Genomic DNA, 23,267 nt, shown 5'->3' on the forward strand with positions numbered 1-23,267 from the left:
GGGGAGCTTGGCCAGCTCCAGTCCATGGGGTCACAAAGAGTAGTACACAACTCTTTGTTGTTAGCGACTAAACAACAACAACAAAAATAAAGAGCTTTTTAGGTTAAAGCAGCAGAATGAGCAAAGATTGGAAGAGAGCAACTTGCACACAGGAGACCAGGAGGGGAGAAGCCTAATTGAATGGAAAGTCTCTTGTGGTTGGTGGGAAGGCATTTGGAAGAGTACGATAGGAACACATTTTAGAAGATCTTAAAACTTGCTCACGGAAGTTTAGAAGTGGAAAGAAAGAAGAAAGTACTGGGTTTGTGAGAAAAAGAGTAACATGATGACCTGGGCATTATAGGAAAATTATTCTGGCAGGAGGGGTGACACCAGCATCCCTCTGATGCCCATGAAAAGTGAAAGTGTTAGTCGCTCAGTCGTGTCTGACTCTTTGCAACCCCATGGATGGTAGCCCACCAGATTTCTTTCCCATGGGATTCTCCAGGCAAGAATACTGGAACGGGTTGCCACTTCCTCTCCAGGGGATCTTCCCGGCCCAGGGATCAAACCTGGGTCTCCTGCATTGCAGGCAGATTCTTTACCATCTGAGCCACCAGGGAAGCAATAGCAGACTCCAAAATCAATCCCAGCTCTGCTCTGCCGAGACTCAGCCTTCAAACCATCTTCACCCAGCCCTCTGGTCATCCATTGGTGAATGAGAAGTAATTGCCTCCACTGTGTGTGTGTCACGCTAGAAAAGTGAAGGATGAGAACGAGGGAGACGGAAACAGAGAGGTGAAGACCCAAAGGATGAGGACTTGGATTTTGATAGTTACAAGAATACAAGCAGGATAAGTGTCTTGAGATACTTCCTTGGTGTTTGAATTATAATTAGGGCCAGAAATAGAGATCTTTCGTGTAACTCAGCATTCGGTTGCTAACAGGAATGTTTTGCTTTTTCAGGCTTTGTCATTGGTGTACAGTTCCTAGGCATTTGCTTTTTTAAAAACAAAAACAAAAACAAAAATTTTCCTTAAATATTTAATAAATTTTAAGAACAGTCACTCAAAGAAATTATTTGCCAAAACAAGATTCTCACCCGTTCTTAATCTATGAAGATTTAGATGTATCTTCTCTGTCCACTTGTGGGAGTTAACTTATCAGAATATGTTAAGCCACTATTTTGAGTTTAAAAAAAAAAAAGGGTGGGGCGGGGAGGGGAAGGGGAGTTTGTTTGCTCTTTTTTTTTTTAATAAGCTGTTTTAGATTGCAAAATAGCAAACAAAATTAAAAATAAAATTGCCTCATCTTTGAGGGAGAGCAGACTTCTGTTCTGTCAGTGTGTGGGCTGCAGACAGAACAGAGTGTTTATCTTAGCTGCATGTTAAAGATGGAAAATAAAGTTAGCAATTGCCAACAGGCCTTCTTCTGAATAACTTATCACAAAAGGGAAAACATAAATCTAGTGACAAAACAACTCTCCTTTACAAGCTCATATTTCTTGGATGGGTCCGAGAACATAAAATTTCATTCCTGTTGACTTCGTTGGTTCAAGGTTAACCTCCCTAAACGTCCCATTTAAGGTTTGATGACTGGGTCCAGTGGCAGTTGAGTGTTTAACTGATGTTTCTTTTGCTTTTGTTTTCTTTCCCATTATCACAATCAAGAGCTTACAAGACCCTATGAGGAAACTGGTGGAGAAAGAAGAAAAGAAGAGGATCGCCCAGCAGGAAAGTGCAGAGGCCATGGCGGAGGAGCCAAGTCAGTAAGTAACCGCTCCGTAACTTGGCAAACCTTCCTTCCCACAGCTAAGGGCTCGCCTCCCTCCCTGGCCGAGTCTGCTGGGGTCTCTGGCACAGGGTGATGGCTTTCTTTCCTCAGTTCTCAGAGTAGATGTACTAAAACAGAGGCCAGACTCCTCCCCACACATATTCCTCTAGGCAGGGACCCACCTGTCCCGATAAGAGACCCATACCCGGGGTCTTTAGGAAGGGCGGCTTGAGAGGAGTTGACTGGGGCCAAAGAGGCAGGAGTGCCCGGGGCTCCTGGCCTGAGCCCCAGGCTCGCACTCTCTGGGGTGCCTGGACCCTGTCTGTTCCTCTTGTCACCATCAGTTTTGAGGGCCTGTCCCAAATGGGAAATCCCCGGCTTCTCACTCACAGAAGGAAATAACCCATGAACTTGCTTCTCAACAAGTATAGCCCTCTGGGGTTCTCCTACACAAGTGTTGGGTTTTGACGTTTTGTTTTCTACATACAGACCTTCCGTTTTCTCTTCTGTGAAGCAGAGAGCAGCTTTGAGGGTAGGAAGTGACTCTCCATCTTGATTTCTTGCCTCTTTGTAGAGAAGGCACCTCCAGTCATTTTAAATACTTTGAAAGATGAACTTTTCCACATACATGGTGCATAATTCCTAACCTCATACAGCAAGGAGGAGGTTTCAGTGTGAACCTATGCTTTTTCTGGTGAGATGTCACAGCCCGTGAGAACCGGCTGACCTGGGAAGGCAAAGGAGTTCGCCTGACCTCCATTCACTCTTCACTGTCCACACAAAAAAGTTTAGATGACAATCTTGTGGTAACACAGGCTTACATTTCTACTGGGTTTCAAAATAAGTTCAGATAGATCTTTTTTGTCCAGCAGAAATATTTGCTGCCTGTAGTGGCCCTCTGTAATTTTAAAGCGAATACGAGAAAATGTGTTTTTTGCAAAACAAAGGCAATTTTTTATTGTAGGAACAACTATAGAATGTGGTCTGAATCTAGTACAGTTGACTCTTTTAGGTGGAAGCAGTTTAACCTATTACTAGTAGTAATGGTAATCTGGGCTTCCCGGGTGGCTCAGATGGTAAAGACTCTGCCTGCCATGCAGGAGACCTGGGTTTGATTCCTGGGTCGGGAAGATTCCCTGGAGAAAGGAATAGCAGTCCACTCCAGTATTCTTACCTGGAAAATTCTACGAACAGAGGAGCTTGACAGGCTATGGGTGACACAGAATCTGACAGGACTGAGCAACTAACACACAATGGTAATCTAACTGCCATTTAGTGAACACCTGCTGCTGCTGCTGCTGCTAAGTCGCTTCAGTCGTGTTCGACTTTGTGCGACCCCAAAGACAGCAGACCACCAGGCTCCTCCGTCCCTGGGATTCTCCAGGCAAGAACACTGGAGTGGGGTGCCATTTCCTTCTCCAATGCATGGAAGTGAAAAAATAAAGTGAAGTCGCTCAGTCGTGTCTGACTCCTAGCGACCCCATGGACTGCAGCCCACCAGGCCCTTCCGTCCATGGGATTTTCCAGGCAAGAGTACTGGAGTGAACACCTACCGTGTACTAAACACAATGTCAGGTGTTCTCTTCATGTCATCTCAGCTCATTCTCATGATGCCCCTCCGTGTGATCAAGGTAGGCTTTTCCCTGTTGTGTTAATGATGGAAGCGAGGCTCAGAGAGGTTAAAGGTCTGCCCACAGCCCCTGGATAGTAAGGGGCGGGGCCTGGAGTGAGTCCTGGTGCCTTCTTTTCACTTGGTGTTACTGCAATTAAAATAAAGCATTAACTTTTACTCAGAGAGGAAGAACCACCCAAGATGGTGTTGATTGGTTTTAATTAATTTCATATTTATTCATTATTTTAGTACTTCCTCTTTAAAGCTCAAGAAGTATAACCCAGTAACCATTTTAATGACATTGAAAATTTCATAAGAATTTTGTTCAGAAATGGTAGGTAAAGTGAACCACTGTGCTAGGAGGGAGGTTCAGAGACACCGGCTGGACCTCAGGACCGTGAAGTGATCCTACCCATGAGTAGTCAGAGTTCAGTAGGCAACAGTCTTGTGAATTTGAGAGTGATCCTGCTGTTAGCCTTATGTACAGTAATTTAGCTAAACTCCTGAGGTGTCTTCTTCTGTAACTACAGAATCAGAATAAACACTCACTTGTCCATCAGTTTTTTAACTGTGTTTTTAAAAATGATAGTAATTACCTATCTTTGTTATACCTAAGTACCCACTTGGATGTTTATGGAATATGTGCCTTAGCATGAAACTAAATCCAGATGTTAAGATACTACTAACTACCTTTAGTACAGGGACAGGAGAAAGTCAGCAAATTTATTTCTTCTTCCAAACATGTATAGCATGTAAATGGCTATATGTTCATATTTTATGTGTGTGTAAGTACAATAATAGATATTGTACATAAAATCTGACTCTGTCATAAGTATGACATTTTCAGAACAATATTACTAAACTTTGTTTTTTAATTTTAAGGTTAATTTCACTAGAGGATGAAAACCAGCACAAGGAATCCTCTAGTTTTAAGAGTAAGTTTCGATTTTTTTTTTTTTTTCAGAATTGCTTCTGAAATACTACTGCACAATAGCCGACTCATTTTCTTTTCTGTCAAACTCCTTCTAGACCTTTTTATTTCCAACTGAAAAAAATTATGTATTTACTTTCCTTCTTAAGAGTTTAAAGTTCAAATATCAGTGCTGTTGACCCCATAGTATTATGGAGAGAGGCTGTGTATTTTGAACGAAAAAACAGCCATCATTAGTCATTTCAGCAGCAGCCTGTTAGGGGGGCATCACAACTGAGACTCGACAGAGAGCTGTTTGCTTTACAACAGGTGATAACGTTGCTGCGTTACCATTACGAGCGGTAGCTGACATTTGGGCTGTGGAGATGGTCGTGATGAGATCACATAATGACACTGGGGGGGTTTGATTTCCACTGTGTCACGGGGTGGGTGCTGGGCCTTGTTGGGAATCCGATGGGAGGGCTCGGACTCTGCTCTTCAGGTGGCTCCTGGGCCTGCTCTGTACTAGTGATCCGATGGGAGGGCTCGGACTCTGCTCTTCAGGTGGCTCCTGGGCCTGCTCTGTACTAGTGATCCGATGGGAGGGCTCGGACTCTGCTCTTCAGGTGGCTCCTGGGCCTGCTCTGTACTAGTGAAGTGTAAAAGCAAAGTGTTAGTCTCTCAGTCTTGTCCAGCTCTCTGTGAGCCCCTGGACTGTAGCGCGCCAGGCTCCTCCTCGCTGAGTGACCCCAGATGCCTGGGGCACACTGACCCTCCTCTGATCCTGAGGGATCACAGCGCTTGTGACCCAGACACTGTGCTGGGCAGGGCTTGTCAGCAATCCCTGCCTCCTGCCGTTATAGCCTGCTCTTTTATCGGCAGTTCTCTCATAAGGAGCACAGGGTCGGGTTGAGTGTGATGGAACTCACGGGATGGAAAACTGAGTCTTTCACTGGGACTCGAATCCTTGGAGATGAAGGGACCAGTCTTATATAGTGGGGAGAGATCTGAAATGACCTCAAGTGCCCGTTCAGCCTGGCCCTCCCAGGACACATCTGCCTCCGCTCTGTTCCGTCATCTCCCGGAGACCAGACAGGCAGAGTACACCCTGGAATCCCCCCTCCCTTCCATCTTTTTCCCCAGGCTTTGTCTTCCTTCCATCTTTCTTCCTACTTTTCCAACCACGTCGCCTGCTTTATTCTCCTTCTTCTCCCATTTGACTGCTTTGTTTGCTTTTCCTCATCTGTCTTTGAACAGGAAAAACAAACTGTCACCGTTCTGCCTCCGCAGCTTGACTTCCTGTCATCCTTTCATACTTGTTTGCCTTCCCTTATGCACGACTTTGTTCATTTGTTCAGCACACGTTTGTCTGTGGTGGGCTCTGGGTGTTCAGTGGTAGATCCTTCCAACATGGGGCGAACTATTACACAAGTTACTGGGTAACTCCAACTCGAGTGAGAGCTACAAGGGCTGTTTACAGGTATTTGTGATTGGGAGCCCTCACCTGTTTGAGGGCATCGGGGAATTATCTCAGTCAAGGCTATTGCAAGACCTGTCAAAGCAAAAGAAACAGCCTGAGTGAAGACTGTGAGCCAGGGAGAACCAGGAGAAGGTCCGAGAAACAAGGTCCTAAAGCATGAGGGAAGGAGGGAGGAAGTGGTAGAAGAAGGCAGAGAGGCAGGCTAGCCATGTAAGAGTTCTCTGAACAGTATTGATCCACACCACCAACCTCAGGATCATGCAAGGCCTGTAGCCTGAAACCTGTGGGAATCTTATAGTTGAACAGGAAAATTTTAGTTTTGTGGAAGCACGAAACTCCAGTTTATTATGTTTGTATTCAAGGCATTTATACAACATGTGACAACACAGGAGATGCAGTTTTCCCTTTGTGCAGTATATTCACTTGCCTGTGGGAGTTGCATAATATTTTGAGATTGTACCTGTCGATCACCCTGTTTCATAGATATATAGAATGGAAGCCATTATAAAGAAGTGCCATCTGCCTTTTATTCTGGGACTTGTAGAAAGTCTAATGTACATATGAGCAAACCAAGTTTTAAGGCTGTGCTGTTGTGTACACACACTTTATTGGGCAGAAGGGAAAAAGAGTTCCTACATGTTCCTTGCCCCCACACATGTATAGACACCTCCATTAGCAACATCCCCCACCAGGGTAAATAATCAGTGAGCCAGCATTGACATATCATTATTACTCAGGTTCCATAGTTTACATTAGATGTTGTACAGTATGTAGGTGTTCACAAAGGTATAATGACACATATCCATCATTACAGTATCATGCAGAGTGGTTTCACTGTCCCAGAAATCCCCTGTGACTTCACCTATTCGTCTTCCCCTCCCCCAAACTCTAGCAACCTCTGGTCTTCTCACTGTCGCCATTGTTTGGCTTTTCCCAGAATGTCATATGGTTGGAATCCTGCTGTGTAGCCTTTACAGGTTGGCTTCTTTCACCCAGTAATCTGCCCTTTTATTTTAGCCAGGCCATGTGACTGAGGTTCATTAGCCCCAGCAATTTGTCGTTGGGTACTTAAGTCACACATGTGTCCCTGGAAGGAGAATTGTTAGATCAGTGGCATATAGTTTTTCTACCAAACAAATCAAGGATTCAGGGCAGTTAATTCGGCGTTCATTGAGAGCCAGTTGCTTGAGTAAAATGTCAGCTGAGGACCCCTGCTCCTGCCTGAGGGAGTTTTCAGATACATTTGTTCCTGAAGCATGTGCTTACCTTATACCACGTTAGTATATGAACTCCACACCTTTCTGAAGTGGTGATAACCAAATGCATGTGTTTTATTTACAGCCGAAGATAGAAAAAGTGTTTTATCTGCCTTAGACAAAAGCTCTACACATAATGCATGCTCAGGTAATCCAGATTAAGGAAAACAACTCAATTTTAGTAATTTGACTCAAACTCCTTACAAAATGAAACTGACATAATTTTCTTTTCTTTCTTCTCCTCTAATGAACCTGTAGATGAACTTTTAGACATGAAACCCGAGGAAGGTGGTAAGATTTATGCATTTCTTTGGGGTTACAGTTTTTTAAAATATTTTAAATACTGTGGTTACATGGAGGCAAATGCAATTTTTATCTTTTGAATAGCTTTGCATTCCCAAGCAATTGCTTTTAGGTAACTGCCATTTGTCTTTATGAAGTGAAGTAAAAGTTGCTCAGTTGTGTCTAACTCTTTGCAACCCCATGAATAGTAGCCTGCCAGGCTCCTCTGTCCATGGGATTCTCCAGGCAAGAATACTGGAGTGGGTTGCCATTCCCTTCTCCAGGGGATCTTCCCAACCCAGGGGTCAAACCCAGGTCTCCTGCATTGGAGGGAGATTCCTTACCATCTGAGCCACAAGGGAAGGCCAAGTGACTTTAAATATCCTCATGCACAAAGAGTATGTGCAGATCCGTTATCATTATAATGTTCAAACCAGTAAAGCTAAAAGGTGCTACGTCAGAGATTGTATGCGGGAGTAGAAAAAACATGGCTTTCAGAATCAGACAGACCTGACTTTTGAATATGGTTCTCTTATAAATAATCTCTATGGCCTTAAGTAACTTGCTTCATCCTTAAACTCTTTTAGCCTCAGTTATTCTCATTTGTAAATTGGAACCAGTAGCAACAGTCTTGCTGGGTTACTCTCAGGTTCGAAGATCAAGTATGCAAAGGGTCTTTCATATCTCTGACACAGGGACTCTCTAAATGGTAAGCAGTTGAGATGTGGGATTAGAAGTGTTGCCCTGCTGGGACTTCCCTGACAGTCAGTGGTTAAGACTCTGAGCTTCCACTGTAGGGGGGCATGGGTTCAATTCCTGGTTGGGGAACTAAGACCCCACATGCAGCACATGGCATGGCCAAAAATAAACAAATAAATAAATAGATTATAAATTATGAGTTTATGTAATTTTCAAAAAAAAATCTAATTATGAAAAAAATAAAAAGAAATATTGCCATGCTGATGCACAGTGCTCATCTTCACTGAGCCTTACTTAAATGCAAAGGGAGAGCTTGCTGGCTAGGTAGGCCCCACATCCCAGTCCCCAGACCCAAAAGTCATTTACTGCGTCGCCCCTCAAGGAGATTCCACAACTGTGGGTCTGGATGAGACATGCCTAGTTTTAAGTGATCCCAAGAAATTGAGTGTTTTCAGCTTGCTCATAGCATTTGCTTTTCATCCTACCAAGAGTCTCCTCCTGATTTACCATGGGTCCAAAATATCCCTGAGATTGTCATCCAAATTCTAGAGTATCTCTTGCCCCAGGGGGTTGGCATACAGTCTGCCCTGGACTGACAGGTTTCTTTCAGGACTAGAAGTGGGCCAAGATATCCTGATGGCCCCAGTTACCTAGGGCTGACAACTTTCTCTATCCAGTCTTTGCTTGATTTGGATTTAGTTCCCAGAGTGTGAGAGGAGAGAGTCTGGGAAACAGAGGTCATTGGTTAAAGATTTTTTTCAAAATTGGAAAGGCAACAAAACTCTAGCATTAAGTTTCCAGGGCTTAGAAAAAGAGTTTCCAGGGCTAAGGAATATAAACTTCAGTGCAGAAACCTGCTTTCCTTATTAATTTTTCACTCCACCATGCAATATTTCATGAAGGTCCATGTGTATTTTATCAGAATGTCTACTTATTTGTGAATGTTGAAATCACATAAGATTATGAAAGTAAAAAAGCAAGTAATAATACAGATTGCCATTACATGGCCTATGTTTTCATAAAATCATTTCTCCCTTGGCTTAAGGATAGAATTTTGATGAAATAAAGGTGTTTTCAAACAAATTAATTTTTGGAGGAGGAAATAGTTCAGTCTTACAAACTGAGATAAAGATAATAATGTAACAAGTAATAGGTACCTCCTACCTAGTTTTAGCAAGTCTTAACAGTTAACGAATTATTCATACATAAGCTTCAACTTATTTTGATAGGAATATGATTTCTCTTATTCCAAACCTCTTGTTTATATAGCTTGTCCTTTGTTTTTATTATCTCCTACTTAATTTCATTATTTTAATAAGCATAATTTTTGAGTAGGTGGTGTGTTCACATTAGTGCAAAAAACAAAATGATAATAAAAACATATACAGGAAAAAAACAAACCTCTCGCCCACATTACTGCTACCCACCCTCCTCTCTGTTCCAACACTCCCTCCCGTCTTGCATCCCTGCAGTGTTTCTTTCCAGAAATACAAGCACATTTGAGTCCACAGTCTCATGTTTCCCCACTTCTTCCCAAAAAATATTCTTGCTTTTGGATTTTGATTTTTTTTTTTAACTTGGTCATAGCAGTACATGGCTAACCCAGTAGCCATGCATTTCTTCTCAGAATTTAGTCAGAAATGCTCCTTTCCAAGATACAGTCATGAGCTTCTTCCATCCCATGGGCCAAGATTCACTGGAATAAGATTGCTATCTTTCTCCTTATTTAAAACTACTTCCACACCTCGTTGGTTTAAAGGTACAATCTTTGTTTCGTCGAATTGCAGCTCATAGGCTTTTTTTTGAGCACTCAATTTAATTCTGAAGATAAAGAAATGAACGTGCTCTTCCTCAAACTGTGTACTCATTCTCAGGCAGAAAAATGTATTTACAAATTTTCTTGGTTAAATGCAGTTTGACATAATTTCTCCTTTCCCTGTATCACTGCCAGCCCACAAAGCCCTCCTTGAGTCATGAGCCATTCTTTCCCTCTATCTGCTTCTTCTGCATCTGCAGCCCCTGGGGTAGCATCAGCTTAAAAATTAACACAGCCCCAAGTATAAAAGTATTCCCTCAGTGTACAAAGAACTTGAGGTGATGGAAGAAGAGAATGCTCTTAATTAGTTGACTTCCAAATATGTGCCCTTTGGAAAACTGCCAGAAGAACCAAATCTCAATTTAAAATGCTGGTTGTAGTATGTGAGACATTAAACAATCAAGAGTTAAAAAGAGCTTAATCCAGGGAAGGCTGACTTTATAGGCCTGGTGGTGGGGCTGTAAGCTCTAGCACCCTGCTGCATGGGGGCCCGTTCACTCTCAGTGGTGATTCTGTTCAACAGTCAGTCCTGGTGCAATGTTGTCAGAGAGCAGACCACTTCTGACAACAGCAAGGACACAATTCCCCAGGAACCATGGCCCAGAAAATCACTCTGACTCAGTGTCATAGTGAAATGTGTTTTCTCCTACTAAATAGATAATGAAATTAGAAGATGCTTGCTCCTTGGAAGAAAAGCTATGACAAACCTAGACAGCATATTAAAAAGCAGAGATAACAATTTGCCAACAAAGGTCCATTAGTCAAAGCTGTGGTTTTTTCAGTGGTCATATATGGATGTGAGAGTTGGACCATAAAGAAGGCTGAGCACCAAAGAATTGATAGTTTCAAATTGTGGTGCTGGAGAAGACTCTTGAAAGTCCCTTGGACTGCAAGGAGATCCAACCAGTCAATCCTGAAGGAAATCAACTCTGTGTATTCACTCTAAGGATTGATGCTGAGGCTGAAGCTCCAATACTTTGGCCACCTGATGCGAAGAGCTGACTCATTGGAAAAGACCCTGATGCTGGGAAAGATTGAGGGCAGGAGGAGAAGGGGACGACAGAGGATGAGGTGGTTAGATGGCATCACTGACCCAATGGACATAAGTCTGAACAAACTCCAGGAGATGGTGAAGGACAAGAAAGCCTGGCGTGCTGCAGTTAATGGAGTTGCAAAGAGTCAGACACGAGTTAATGACTGAACAACAACAAATAGATAATGTAATGGAAAACCAATATTTGGCCAGTTTATACAAACATTTCAAGTGAAGAAGAAACTGAGTTACAGTTTGAAATACTTGGAAGTGGCTCTGAAATCACCTTGTGACCACATGTGATGATCCTTAGCCTCAATTCATGGGTTATAACAGGTAGAACTTCCAGATGTTCAAGCTGGTTTTAGAAAAGACAAAGGAACCAGAGATCAAATTGCCAACATCCGCTGGATCACCGAAAAAGCAAGAGGGTTCCAGAAAAACATCTATTTCTGCTTTATTGACTATGCCAAAGCCTTTGACTGTGTGGATCACAATAAACTGTGGAAAATTATGAAAGAGATGGGAATACCAGACCACCTGACCTGCCCCTTGAGAAACCTATATGCAGGTCAGGAAGCAACAGTTAGAACTGGACATGGAACAACAGACTGGTTCCAAATAGGAAAAGGAGTACGTCAAGGCTGTATATTGTCACCCTGCTTATTTAACTTATATGCAGAGTACATCATGAGAAATGCTGGGCTGGAAGAAGCACAAGCTGAAATCAAGATTACCGGGAGACATATCAATAACCTCAGATATGCAGATGACACCACCCTTATGGCAGAAAGTGAAGAGGAACTAAAAAGCCTCTTGATGAAAGTGAAAGAGGAGAGTGAAAAAGTTGGCTTAAAGCTCAACATGCAGAAAACGAAGATCATGCCATCTGGTCCCATCACTTCATGGGAAATAGATGGGGACACAGTGGAAACAGTGTCAAACTTTATTTTTCTGGGCTCCAAAATCACTGCAGATGGTGACTGCAGCCATGAAATTAAAAGACGCTTACTCCTTGGAAGGAAAGTTATGACCAACCTAGATAGCATATTCAAAAGTAGAGACATTACTTTGCCAACAAAGGTCTGTCTAGTCAAGGCTATGATTTTTCCAGTAGTCATGTATGGATGCGAGAGTTGGACTGTGAAGAAAGCTGAGCACCGAAGGACTGATGCTTTTGAACTGTGGTGTTGGAGAAGACTCTTGAGAGTCCCTTGGACTGTAAGAAGATCCAACCAGTCCATTTTGAAGGAGATCGGTCCTGGGTGTTCTTTGGAAGGAATGATGCTGAAGCTGAAACTCCAGTACTTTGGCCACCTCATGCGAAGAGTTGACTCATTGGAAAAGACTTTGATGCTGGGAGGGATTGGGGGCAGAAGGAAAAGGGGACGACAGAGGATGAGATGGCTGGATGGCCTCACTGACTCGATGGATGTGAGTCTGAGTGAACTCCGGGATTTGATGATGGACAGGGAGGCCTGGTGTGCTGCGATTCATGGAGTCACAAACAGTCGGATATGACTGAACGACTGAACTGAACTGAACAGGTAGAAATCTTGTGTTCCTCAAAGTTGGGCCAAGAAAAATAACTCTCAGATAACTGAACAGAAAGTGATGGCATAAAGCAGAAGAGAGTTCCATCCACTCAGCTCACCTAAGTCTCCTAACTTGGTTTCATCCAAAAGATCCCTCTCTCAGATGGGACTGGCTGAACGAATTTTAGAATTTTTTGATTGTTCATATTACAGTTAAAATGTTTGTCTTCGGCTGCTTCCTCGGTTTCCATACAGACTTGCGATTCTGAATTCTGGCCAAACTTCAGAATGACTGAGAGCCTCACTCAGTAGGTCTGGATGAGGAGCTGTAGCCTGAATCAGTAACACATGTTTCTGTCCCTGCCCCAGGTCTTTCTCAGTCGTTCAGAAGGGTCCCCTGTGTGTGTGTGTGCATGTGCGCACCAGTCGTGTCTGACTCTTTGTGATGCCGTATGCTGTCACCCACCAGGCTCCTCTGATGTTCCAGCAAGACTACTAGAGTGGGTTGCCATCTCCTTCAGGGGATCTTCCTGACCTAGGAATCAAACCTGAGTCTCTTGTGTCTCCGGCATTGGCAGGCAAATTGTTTACCAGCTGAGCTTCCTGGGAAGCCCCTCCTATACTTACCCATGTATGTGTAGCTGGCTAGGGATCTGACTGCTTCCTCACAGCTATGTCTTTTCTCATAAACTTTCCCTTCTCCCTGTCTTGCTCAGTGTCCTACGGAGAACTGCTGGGTTGCTTCCTTTCATGAGCTAATGGTGCACTTTTAAAACCGAGTACTGTTCTTACTTGATCACCTTATAGTCTGGAGTGTTCTGTGTAGATTTACCCATGCTCCAGGTGTCAAGTTTTCTAGTAAGATTGCTTGCTTGTTAAATTCTAACGTTACAACGGAGGACCAGGCTTGGGGATCATGAAAAAGCATTTCTGAGTGTCTGCTCAGGGTCTAGCATTGTTGGGGTTTTTTTCGCTCGTGGAGGAGGGGTTTTTTTTTGTTTTATTTTTTGTTTGACGTGTGTGTGTTTGTGGGTGTGTGTCCCAGAGAGTGGGTGCAGTGGATTTTCCTCCATCTGCTAGCTATTATTATCCATGTCTTTTTTCACCAGAAGGGAGGTTTTAGAAGTATTCTTGAATTCTAAGCAAGTACGGTTTCTTCCCAGGGCCTTTTATAATGAAGACTATTTTTCTTGTTAGTTTTCTAAGGTGGTTTCCTACCCATCTTTGTCCCGTGCTGTCTTCTGGGTGATGTGAGGATAGTGTTGGTGTTTGGGGTTTTTCATGTGTGTTTCAAGCGTGAGGCCTTTACAATTAGTCATAATGCTGAGAGCGGGGAGCCGGGAGCAAACCCGAGCGCCTTCCTGTTTCACACACAGATGAAGGGAACTGCCGTGACATTTATCTGTTTGCTTTCCTGTGCTTTCATTTTGGGTCTGTGCACTCATGTTTCCATCTTCTGTGCTCCTAATTTCTGCTGAGGTCATGAAACTCGGTATGATTTCAGAAATGTCACCTGAGTGGGCGGTCACCCTTTTCCCACCTTAGTTTTCTGTCACCCACAGTCTGAACTCTAGCGCTGCCTCTGAATGTCAGTTTTCACTCGCTGAAAACTCACTGGGTCAGAATCAGTGTTCCTAAGGAATGTTTTTGCAGAGACATGGGGTTTGATTTTTGAAGCCTTGGGCAGAGCAAGACAAAGATGACGAGAGGGTCTGTCATCTTGGCCATTCTGTCATGATGCCTGCAGCCAAGAATTTTGCCTAGCAGCCAGTGGAGCTATATGACCTTAGAAACCCTACAGACTTTACGAAAATTTAAATATTTGCTTATATATGTGATCCTTAATAGGCTCTGAAGTGTGCAGCACTGAGAAAACATCTTGACTTGTGAGCCAGGGGTCCCCAGCCAGATAATCCATAACTAATAAATTATATGACCTTGAGGTCATCTAGCCTGGGTCTCTCTTTCCTCATCTATAAAATGAGTTTGAGGAGATGATTTATAAGATCCTTTCAGAGTATGACTCTTCCCTTTGGGCATTTCACTGGGAAAACAGCAGGTTCTTAGATGGGAAGATGGGGGAGTATGTGTGAAGAACAGCAGGCAGAAGAGTGTTGCTGAACCACAGACTTCCCTGAAGGCAATGTTGGTGAGCTGTGGAAAGGGCTACCTTAGAGCTTGACTACAGAGGTCCTGAGCCCACGATAAGGAGCATCACTTCACTCAGCAATCAGAGGGGGCCATGGATGTTATTTGAGGAAGGGAGTGATAACCTCACAGCTGAATTAAGCAAAAGTATACAGCCAGAGGGGCTTCCCAGGTGGCACTAGTGGTAAAGAACTTGCCTGTTGATGCAGGAGACACAAGAGACCCAGGTTTGATACCTGGGTCAGGCAGATCCCCTGGAGGAGGGCATGGCAGCCCACTCCAGTATTCTTGCCTGGAGAATCCCATGGACGGAGGAGCCTGGTGGACTATGGTCCACAGGGTCTCAAAGAGTTGAACATGACTGCAGCGCCTGAGCGTGCACACACACACACATACACATACAAAGGGAGAGTGTCTTTTATGGAGCCCCACCAGGCTCAGCAGTGGGCCAGCCCCTAAGGGCCCCCAGGCTGGAATTTGTCATCAGAGTTTCAGGAAAGCATTTGGAATTGGAGACAGGGGCTTGAGACTGTTCCCAGGTGACACTAGAACCAGAACACAGAAGATCTTCTATGCCGAGAATGTAGGGAAGAGAGAGGTGATTGCTTAGGAGGAAGTCTCAAGGGCAACCAGAGTAGGACGAGGCGGCAGGGAAAGTATAGTCAAGAAGACAGGAGGACATCCAAGAGAGCCACTTCCTGGGGAGCCCAGGAGACGACAGCATTTCCAGAGTGGGCAGTAGTGCAGAGTGCTAAAGAGACCAAAGCAGCCTCAGAATAGGGGCTTGGAACCTGCCACGAGGGTCTCACTGCTAACCTTCAAGAGGGCCACTTCAGTGTAGAGCAGGGCCAGGAACTTGATTACAGATAGACCCAGAAAGGGTGCTAACAAAGTCGCTCGGGTGGCTATAGAAGGAAGAAGAAACTTGAACAGTGACTTGACAGGAGGCGGTGGGTAAAAAGTGAAAGTGGAAGTGTTAGTCTGCTCAGTCGCGTCCGACTCTTTGCAATCCCACGGACTATAGCTTGCCAGGCTCCTCTGTCCATAGACTTCTCCAGGCAAGAATACTACAGTGGTTGCCATTTCCTTCTCCAGGGGATCTTCCTGATCCAGGGATTGAACCCAGGTCTTCTGCATTGCAGGCAGATTCTTTACCGTCTGAGCCACCAGGGAGGTGTTGGGGGGGACTGCAGTAACTGCAGTATCAAGTGAAGATTGACACTATTGGAGTGTGCACAGACTTGAGGCCAGGGAGAAGCCTTGGAGGATGAATGAGTACAGATGCTAGAGTTGGAATAATGCTGGGGTGGAGCAGGCTTCCCAACACGGGGAGAGTACAGTGGGGGCTAATGTCGCAAAGGAAGAGGGGTGCATGAGGAGTCATAGAGTTGGAGGCCAAGCAGTGAGAATTGGAGTATGTCATGCGTGTTGGCCTTTATGTTTGTAGCCGTATCTGTGATTGGGTTACTGCTGGGAAGGTAAACATGGAGACTTGGGGAACTCGCAAGGGCATGAAGGGGGCTTGGAGGAGTGTCTGTGGACTTGGCACCTGCGATCTCCGCCGCCTTTGTTCATTCTGTAAGACAAAGGCAGACAGCCTTTGTGGCTCAGTGGTAAAGAATCCACCTGCCAGTGCAGCAGACACAGATTCAATTCCTGGTCCAGGAGGATCCCACATGCCACAGAGCAGCTCAGCCCGTGCACCGCAACTGCTGAGCCTGCACTCTAGAGCCCGGGAGGCGCAAGTTCTGAGCCCACGTGCCTAGAGTCTGTACGCTACAACAAGAAAAGCTACTGCAGTGAGAAGCCTGTGCATTGCAACTAGAGATTAGCCCCCGCTCGCCACAGCTAGAGAAAAGCCCGCACAGCAATGAAGACCAAGCCAAAAATAAATAAATAAAATCATTAAAAAAAAAAGACAAAGACAGGATGGGGCTCAGAAAGCCAGGATTGGTACTTGCTTGCCTGCAGGGGTGGAAGCTCTGACTCCAGCTGTAGCTCTCACCGGCTTCTTATCATATCTAGCTGTGTTCTCGTTTTCTCACAGTTGAGTTGAATTATTTCCAAAGAAAATGATAGCGTGATTCTTAAGAGCCGACTGACTAGTGTTATTTTTCAAGTCTTGACTTGTCTGGTTACAGACCTAAACCTGAACTTTTCTATTGTAATTACGTTTTTCTTACAAGTGATGTATAATCATTTCAAGCGTCTTAATTATCAGGGCAATAATTGGGAGGTTTCCCTGCTTTCTGGTTCAAGTCGGTGTCAGTTTCATTGCTTTCAGCTAACAAGTTTTCTTAAAAGAGAAAACAGCCACAGTATAGCCTGCTGTAACTGCTAAATAAGCAGGACACTAAGTAACAGGCCACATTCAGTGGTTTTGTGTGTGTGCGTGTATGTGCTTACTCAGTCATGTCTGGCTCTTTATGACCCCACGGACCCTCCAGGCCCCTCTGTCCGTGGGATTTCCCAGGCAAGAATGTTGGAGTGGGTGGCCATGCCCTTTTCCAGGGGATCTTCCCGACCCAGAGACTGAACCCTAGTCTCTTATGTCTCCGGCATTGGCAGCCGGGTTCTTTATCAGCTGAGCCACCAGGGAAGCCCCCTTTCAATTGAAGAGCTCTATTCAAAACCAGTTCGGGACAATAACATCCTCCCCATGGGTCCTTTTTTCATTTAGTCACTAAATTTGCATTGGATAGGATAGATTATTAGTCAGGAATCATTTAGTTGGAAGTAACAAATTCTTCTTTGAACAGTTTAGCTTTAATATGAAAAGAAAATAGAAGAACATATGGATATTGGTCCATGTAGCTGAGGATACACAGGGGTGGATTGACTTCAAGAAAGGCTGGATCTGTCTGGATTGGGAGGAAAGTTTGAGGGAGAATGGATACATGTATATGTATGGCTGATCCCTTCACTGTTCACCTGAAACTATGACATTGTTAATCGGCTATACCCCGGTACAAAATAAAAAGTTTTTAAGAAAAGAAAAGCTGGATCCAGGGGCTTAAAGAATGTTGTCAGGATTCTAACTCCGAAAGTTTCCATCCCTGTTTGGTTCCATCATCACTGAGAGCCTCAACTCTGCATCCCTAGAACTTAGAATCCCAAAGAAGAGAGCCCATCTTCCTCCCAGCTTCCATCTTCCAAACTCAGGGAAGCCCCTGGCTTGTGCCCACCCCTGAGCCAGTCACCATGGCCTGAGCAACGAAGAACTCTGCTGAGCCTAGGTCACGGGTCCACCTGGGATGAAGCGGTGAGGCATCTTACCTGGTGTCTCACCAGGATAAGGAGGAGCAGGGGTCTCCCCAAGAGAAAGTAAAGAGAGGGAGGAAAGGGATGCTAAGTTAGCAAAACCACAGAGGGCTACTCTAGATACCATCTCACAGCATAAACAGTAAACACAAAGGTAGAGCTTCTCCAGTCTGTGGTTGGGTTTTTTTATTTTTATTGGAGAATAGTTGCTTTACAATGTTGTTAGTTTCTTCTGTATAGCAAAGTGAAACAACTGTGTGTATGTGTGTGTGTGTGTGTGTATGTATGTGTATATATATATATATATATATATATATCCCTCTTCTTTGGATTTCCTTCCCCTTTAGGTCACAGGCTGTAGTTATTTTCAAAAGGCTCTCCAAGTGTATTATTTGTTGTTGCTCACTCTGGTCACGATCTTCCCTGGATTGACATCTAGATGAAAGCAAGGGAGACTGTAAAGTGACTTTGGGAGGAACACACACAATTCTGAGTGCTCCCGTAAAGTCCTCTCTTCCTCTAGGGTCTAGACATCGCCTTGAATTGGTTCCAATAAAGGGGATTTGGTTCAGCAATCATCTGGTTTCAGTCAGGCCCGAAAGGAAACCATGAGAAAAGGTTTGGGCGATTAGGTCCAGCTGAAAGTAGGAAGTACTGAGCTTTGTGCAGTGAATGTGTGTGAAAAGGGTGATGATGAGAGAGACTGAAGAGAGAAGTGGGAAGGGACGCCCAGATGAGTGTTGGCGGACACGCCCTGTCACAGCCAAGGCTCCTTCCTCCGCTCCCAGCGGTGAGGCCCTCGCCTCTCCTGCCGGGCCCTTCCCACCTTGAGCAGGCCTGGGTGGTTCCTGAGCGCCCCCGTCACCACAGAACCATCTCGGAAGCCGGCGTAATAAAATGCCATCTTCCTCCTCTTCTCACCAGCACACCCACAGGCTAGGTCTTGGTGCAAAGCTCGGTGATAACACAAACAGGAGAATGCTGAAATTAGACAGCTGTCCAAATATGGTGATCCTTCGCCACTATTTTTAAACCACACTGATATGAAAGTGCCTGTATTCCTCCTCCCCCACCCGCCATGTGTAGACAGTCTGCTCAGCACCCTCCAGATCTCCCCAGTCATTCTACAAAGTGTGGTTGCAAATAGATCCAATAAAACCAACGGAGATAAGAGCTTTAGTTAATTCACAAGTGAAGACTTTAAAGAAGTATCTCATATATTTGAGGAAAACCTCTTAATCTCACTGTGACAGTATCAGCATTAAAATCTAGCTCAGAGAAAATATAAATCATGATTGTTCCTTCTCTTCATGACTTACAACAGAAATGTTTATAGTTTCCAAGTGGCAATTAGATATGACAACGTGGCCAGAGTTAATAAACCTATCAGTTCTTAGTTTTTAAACTATGTAGAAAACTCAATGAAAAGTTATAGGATTCATGATCATTACTGCCTCCGCTTTACCTGTGCTCACGATTTAGTATTTTGTCAGTGTTCATACGGTAAGAATCAGTCTCTTCTTTAAAGTCTTTCTTCTGGAGCAGCAGTGAGGTTTAAGATATATTCCTTGTGATCTTCCTGAGGATATTCCAAAGTGGACATTATTAACATTATAATTTTGTAGATGAAAAAACAGAGGCCCAGAGCGGGTAAGGATCTCAAGCGAGTTGCACAGCAAGGAAAGGGTGGCCCAGTGTCCACCCCTGTGGTCCAGCCAACCCTTCAGGGCTGCACCTCTGGCCTGTGAAGCTCATCCTTTACTGCTTTTGTTTTCCTGTCATTTTCACTGCTGCCCTCAGGCAGACCAGATTCACCTTCCTTTGCTTTATGCAGCTGCCGTGCCACAAAGGAGACGGGAAGAGGACGTCTTTCTTGGTCACTGTTAGACTTCCTGACACCTCTGCTCCCCCCGCTTGCCCCACTTACACTAAAACCAGTTTACTGACACTGGATGTGGTGAAGGAAAGTACAGCGTTTATTGGAGGGCCAAGCAAGGAGGATAGGCAGTTCATGCTCAAAAGGCCCAAACTCCATGATCCCTTTTAGGGAACAGGTGTGGGTTGCAGGGTGCCTCTGACCGTCCTGTCTGCTGGGCAGTCTGGGCTGCGATGCGGCTCCCCTCCTCAGGCCGGATGGCAGGGCAGCCTTCAGCTGTGGATGTCGGGCTTCTGTGGGAAGATTCAGGAAGCTACAGAAACCAGAACTAAGATCTCCAACATGCCTTCAAGCCTGGCTTTGTTTCATATCCAAGAAATGTATTGATAGTAAGTTTGTTTTTATCTTAAGGAGACACCAAAACTCTATAGAGTTTTTATGGAAACTATTTGAGCCTCCCTGATGGCTCAGCTGGTAAAGAGTCCACCTGCAATGCAGGAGACACAGACGATGGGGGTTCGATCTCTGGGCTAGGAAGATTCCCTAGAGGAGGAAATGGCAACCCACTCCAGGATTCTTGCCTCGGAAATCCCATGGACAGAGGAGCCTAGTGGGCTACAGCCCAGGGGGTCACAAAGAGTTGGACACGACTGAGCACATATCCATGCATCCGTTTCAATGCAATTCTGTTGATGCTCAGAAACTGGACTTGCTTTGAAGGAAAGGAAATGCGGGGGAACTAAACAAGGATCTGCTTGCTCCACTTGCAGTAAAGCCAGTTTACTGACACTGGATGTGGTGAAGGAAAGTACAGCATTTATTGGAGGGCCAAGCAAGGAGGATAGGCAGTTCATGCTCAAAAGGCCCAAACTCCATGATCCCTTTTAGGGAACAGGTGTGGGTTGCAGGGTGCCTGATCAGCTCATGTACAGTTGTCTGATTGGCTGATGGTGAGGTAACAGGGTGATGTTTCAGGAATCTCAGTCATCATCTGGTTCCAGCCTGTCTAAGTGCTGGTGGTCAGCAGGTAGTTAACTTCCTCCACTGGGTGGGAGTTTTAGTATCTGCAAAACAACTCAAGGATATGGCTCAGGATATTATCTATATAGCCCTTGAGGAGAAACTAAATGTCCTTGACTTTGTTTTATGCCTAAGCTATTATGATTGGGTTGACTAAAAAGTCATTCAGGTTTTTCTGTAAGACAGTATGGAAAAACCCAAACAAACTTTTTGGCCAACCCAGGGTCTTATTTCATTATTCTTTGTTTCTGTTTCATTTTTGTGTTTTTTTACTTCTCTGGTTAAATTTGCTCTTTGGTGCTCTGGGAAGGCCTCGGAAGCTTAAACTTTTTTACAAGCAAGAGGCTTGGGGGTCACAGGGGGAGAGGGCGTTGTCTCAACAGGAAGGCCGCACAGGATCGTGCTTGCTTTCAGTGGGAAATTTCTCAAGGGCTGTAATAGGGTTAATTTATATTTTGATTAACTTTAAAAAAAATCTAGTTGGTCTGTCTCAGCCCAGCCCCTACAACATCTGTTCCCTAGAACCCAGGCCTGTGGGAGTGATGTGTTTTGTGCTCTGTTACTTCAATCAGCTTGCCTGGGCCCAATGGCAGGGACCCCAGAACCTGAAGGTGCTGACAAAGATGACCTGCTGCTGTTGAGTGAAATCTTCAATGCTTCCTCCCTGGAAGAGGGCGAGTTCAGCAAAGAGTGGGCTGCTGTGTTTGGAGACGGTCGGCTGAAGGAGCCAATGCCCACTGCGGCCCCAGGAGAGCTGGACCCCAGGCCCCAGGCAGGCTCAGGATTCCTTCCTTCACAGCTTCTAGATCAAAACATAAAAGACTTACAGGCCTCGCTGGAAGGTACGGACCACAGGGCTTGTAATGGGGGTGGGGGTGGTGGGGGAGGTGATATATTGTTTGTTTGTTAATCCAAAGACCTGTTTTTCTTTTTTTATTTTATTTTTTTATTTTTTACTTTACAATATTGTATTGGTTTTGCCATACATCAACATGCATCCACCACGGGTGTACACGTGTTCCCCATCCTAGATGTCCATCAGCAGATGAATGGATAAGAAAGCTGTGGGACATATACACAATGGAGTATTATTCGGCCATTAAAAAGAACACATTTGAATCACTTCTAATGAGGTGGATGAAACTGGAGCCTATTATACAGAGTGAAGTAAGCCAGAAAGAAAAACACCAGTACAGTATACTAACGCATATACATGGAATTTAGAAAGATGGTAATAACAACCCTGTATGCGAGACAGCAAAAGAGACACAGATGTATAGAACAGTCTTTTGGACTCTGTGGGAGAGGGAGGGGGGGATGATTTGGGAGAATGACCTATTTTTCTTTATCTTCTTTTTTGTGTTTTCTAACTTTTATCTCATATCCAGTGTCTTTTATTTTTTGTTTTGTTTTTGTATTTTTCTTTTATGTCCATTGACTTTGGCTGAAGCTTCAGAATCACATTCTAGCCTTAAGATACGTATTAGGGTTTAAAATCCTCTTCTTTGCATAATTTTCTCTCCATGGTAACACTTCCTATTAATCAAAGGCTAGAGGGGTGGTCCTCAGTCTTCCTGTCTTACTTTGATTTTAGGCTTTTTCATGGCACCCTTGAGGGATTCAGAGTGCCTTCACAGTTGTGGCCTATTCACGTGGCCATTCCTGCCTGGCCAGTGCCCTAGCTGAGTTCTCCCATATACTCGTGAGACAACGTTCCCATAGACATGGGGCTTTCTGGGTGCTTCTTCCCTCTCCCACCATGGCCCACCCCTTTCCTGAGTACGCCCTCAGCTCAGCCATTCCTGTTCTGCCTGAAACACATGGCCCAACAGAAACAGTTTTCACACTGATCAAAAGTGATGAGACACCTTGGTAAGGGTTCAAGGTACCCCAGAGCTCACCAGCAGCTCACATGCTGGTTCAGAATTATTGATGTGCAGAGCAGATTGATTCTGAGTGCAGAAACTAACACTCAGGTTGAAAGTTAAATTTTTAAGTTGGAGTTTCTAAACAAACAGACCTTGAGAAGGAAACCATTTTAGTATCTGAAGGCTTTTCTGCTCTTTCCATGTTTTAATTATAAGGCAAGGATTGCTGTTCAGAAGTTCTCAAATTGTTTTGATTTTTCCATGAATTTAGGTTATCTCCTTAATAAACAGCATGTTTATCTGGCACTTAGAGATGAGAACAAACAGCAGAGCTGGAATGATTAAGTAATTATGGGCTATTATTAAAAAAAAAAACACTCAGGTCTTTGGAGATGAGATCATGGACGTGGCAAAAGTTGGTGGGCAAGACCAAAAGAAAATCTTTCCTCTTTTTTATGAAATACGTGTTTCCTTTCATCTTCCTTTTTTAGTCCTATTTTGTAGCCGTCTCATTTATTCTCAGTAATGAGGTTAGAGATGAGAGGGATAACTGCAATCCAAAACTACTTCTCTGCCCTGAGTCTCACCCAAGTTTCACCACCTCTTTTGCCGGAACCCCAGATGAACAGGGTTGCCAGAGACCAGGTTTCACCCCCACCCACCTGTGGTGCAGGCGCTAACAAGGCGTGGGAGAGTCGGGAGAGGCAGGGCCGGAGCGG

General features: G+C 44.5%; 1 protein-coding gene across 35 annotated transcripts in view; it reads left to right on the top strand.

Annotated features, from left to right (window-relative positions):
- Positions 1-23,267, top strand: part of ICA1 (islet cell autoantigen 1) — a 162,641-nt gene that overhangs the window by 126,773 nt on the left and 12,601 nt on the right. For 26 of the 35 annotated variants that reach the window (XM_086397640.1, XM_086397650.1, XM_086397642.1 and 23 more), the window contains 5 exons: positions 1,650-1,747; positions 4,247-4,299; positions 7,096-7,158; positions 7,269-7,301; positions 21,253-21,522. In XM_086397640.1, coding sequence (XP_086253766.1) covers positions 1,650-1,747; positions 4,247-4,299; positions 7,096-7,158; positions 7,269-7,301; positions 21,253-21,522 — 517 coding nt within the window. The remainder of the gene's footprint in view (positions 1-1,649; positions 1,748-4,246; positions 4,300-7,095; positions 7,159-7,268; positions 7,302-21,252; positions 21,523-23,267) is intronic. The other 9 variants (XM_086397658.1, XM_086397661.1, XM_086397659.1 and 6 more) reach the window with 1 other exon arrangement.

Source organism: Bos grunniens, chromosome 4 (assembly GCF_055505025.1).
Source record: "Bos grunniens cultivar Pamir isolate PY7600 chromosome 4, Bosgru_T2T1.0, whole genome shotgun sequence".
Classification (NCBI taxonomy): Eukaryota; Metazoa; Chordata; class Mammalia; order Artiodactyla; family Bovidae; genus Bos; species Bos grunniens.